Below are 2238 nucleotides of genomic sequence, written 5' to 3'. Positions count from 1 at the left end.
ATATATATATATATATATATATGCACATAATTTACATTTTACTTTTTTGCAAAAATATTTTATTATTTGGAACTAAGTTGGAAAAATAAATATGAAGGTCAATTAAATTATAAAACATGAGGTTAATCTCTCCTTTTTTAATTTAATTGGCATTTTTTAATATAAACTATGTGCAAAAATATATTATTATTTGGAACTAAGTTGGAAAAATAAATATGAAGGTCAATTAAATTATAAAACATGAGATAAAGCTCTCCTTTTTTAATTTAATTGGCATTTTTTAATTGAATTTATTTATTGGTCCATTTATATATTTCTGCTCTTTTTTTCTAGTTATGTCAGTGGCGGTCCTCCATACTGCAGAACTTGGACGAGGTAATTCAATGTCTGAATCAGGAGTGTTGGAGCAGGGAAAAACATAAAACCTGTAGGGCAGCGGCCCTCGAGGACCAGGATTGCCCACCCCTGGTGTAGAGTAAACTCCAAAGAAACATACAGGCCGTAATGGAATCAGAACCGGCTTGGCCCCGGCCATCCGCACCATGGGTACATAGCAGTCAAAAAAAGGTTCAATTATGATGACCTGATGGAAAAGAACACTGCACTATGAGTACCACAATATAAATATGAATCCTTGTAAACGGTGAAAAAAGAACTGAAATGACCTCACCTCATCTCCTTCTTCCACCAGGCCCTGCATGATGCTGAACAGGGAACCATAACCCCCCACCGTGACCAGGATCTCTTTGAAGGGGTCAATCTGACGTTGGTAGACCTTCCCATATACCTGAGAAAGGGCCTTCACCAGAGACGGATGACCCTGCTCAACCAACAGAGCGGTGCACTTATGAGTGAACTTCTTTTATTTTACCAACAGTCTGCTACATCCAATTTTCTTCAAGCGTACTTTTTAAAATCTTTTTTCATGACCAATACTTCCAAAGTAACTGTTGTTTTTGTTTCTAACTTGAACAAATGATAATAAACTGTCATCTGCAACATGAAGAGTTTCAGTTGGTAAATGACAAGTTGAACATGTTTGTACATCACATTATAAGTTTAACCAGCCAAATACACTACTGTGCAAAAGTTATGATCCACTTTTTTAAACCTATTTTCAGTGTTTTTGAGTGTTTTTGTTTGTTAGGCTACAGTGTTTCCCCTACCATAGTACAAGGAGGACGTCTTGCCACCCTAACAGCCCCACCCAACAACTCCCACTCACCCATCCCACGCATCCATAAAGCTGAGAGGTCATATTAATTATGGGAGTAAATTTGGATTGTTTTTTCRAATGTTCTATCACAATAAAGTTCAAAATTTATATACTGCACCTGAAATATTGTGTCGCGGGGGATACATCCTTATAATTTCTACCTCCCTTGCACTGTACATTGCACAGAGCAAAGCATTTCCAATCGCAGTAGTTTTTTTCACAGCAGAGTCAGAGGAGGAAAAACCTGTTGCTTTTTTCTGGTTAACAGTGCAGATAAAAATAGATATAGACATCTGCTAGTTCAAAAGTCCATTTTGCTAATTCAGCAATTGATTTCTGCCCTGGGAGCACAACAGCATTTTCAGCAGCATGCAGAAGCTCACGTATATGGCAGGTCATTTTTACATTTAATCGGCTTCGCCACAGTTACATTCCATGTATCTGAAATTGGTTCATGTCTAGATATTTTAAGTTATTTTAGTTATTTATGTGAGATATATAAGATCCAGTTAAAGCAAATTAAATTGCAGGCTTTTTCATGTTCTGTCATTTTTATTTTTAAAAAAACTACACACACTTTTAATGAATAATAGAAATCTTTCTGCTGTCCATCTTCATTCTGTATTCAAAAGGTACCCTGCCCTCTCAAGGCCAAAGCATTGGGCTACATAGCAATAACTTAAAAAAAATCAATGATCAATAGACTTTTTTAGGGAATCTATCAATCAATGTTGATCTATGCAGAATATATAATTAGCACAGAACTGATTTTAAATGCTGTCTTTAGCAGGATTCTGACTTTAAGATTACTGGAAAAAAAGCTAGAATTCAATTTTTTTTCTTCAAAAATCTTGAGAAACAGTCAGCATTCAGAAAAACAAAAATGTTTTTGCACCTTGGCCCTAATCCTCTTACATAGGTTACTCCAGATAATAAAAAAGATGGAAAAAAAAGACCTGTGTGTGTATCTTTTGTCTAAGCTTTATTAATCTTGAATTAAACCGTATTTACCCGTTTAATTT

At 35.2% G+C, this 2238-nt stretch overlaps 1 protein-coding gene across 1 annotated transcript in view; it reads right to left on the bottom strand.

Annotated features, from left to right (window-relative positions):
- Window positions 1–2232, bottom strand: part of LOC106536452 (kynurenine--oxoglutarate transaminase 3) — a gene marked incomplete in the record, with an annotated part of 7202 nt that extends 4970 nt beyond the window's left edge. Inside the window, 3 exon segments of the mRNA XM_014033736.1 lie at window positions 497–583; window positions 671–820; window positions 1335–2232. Coding sequence (XP_013889190.1) covers window positions 497–583; window positions 671–700 — 117 coding nt within the window.
- Between the last annotated feature and the right edge of the window lie 6 nt (window positions 2233–2238).

Source organism: Austrofundulus limnaeus, unplaced genomic scaffold, assembly GCF_001266775.1.
Source record: "Austrofundulus limnaeus strain Quisiro unplaced genomic scaffold, Austrofundulus_limnaeus-1.0 Scaffold1823, whole genome shotgun sequence".
Classification (NCBI taxonomy): Eukaryota; Metazoa; Chordata; class Actinopteri; order Cyprinodontiformes; family Rivulidae; genus Austrofundulus; species Austrofundulus limnaeus.
Note: the sequence above shows the minus strand (reverse complement) of the source record. Positions and strands in the feature narration are given on the sequence as shown.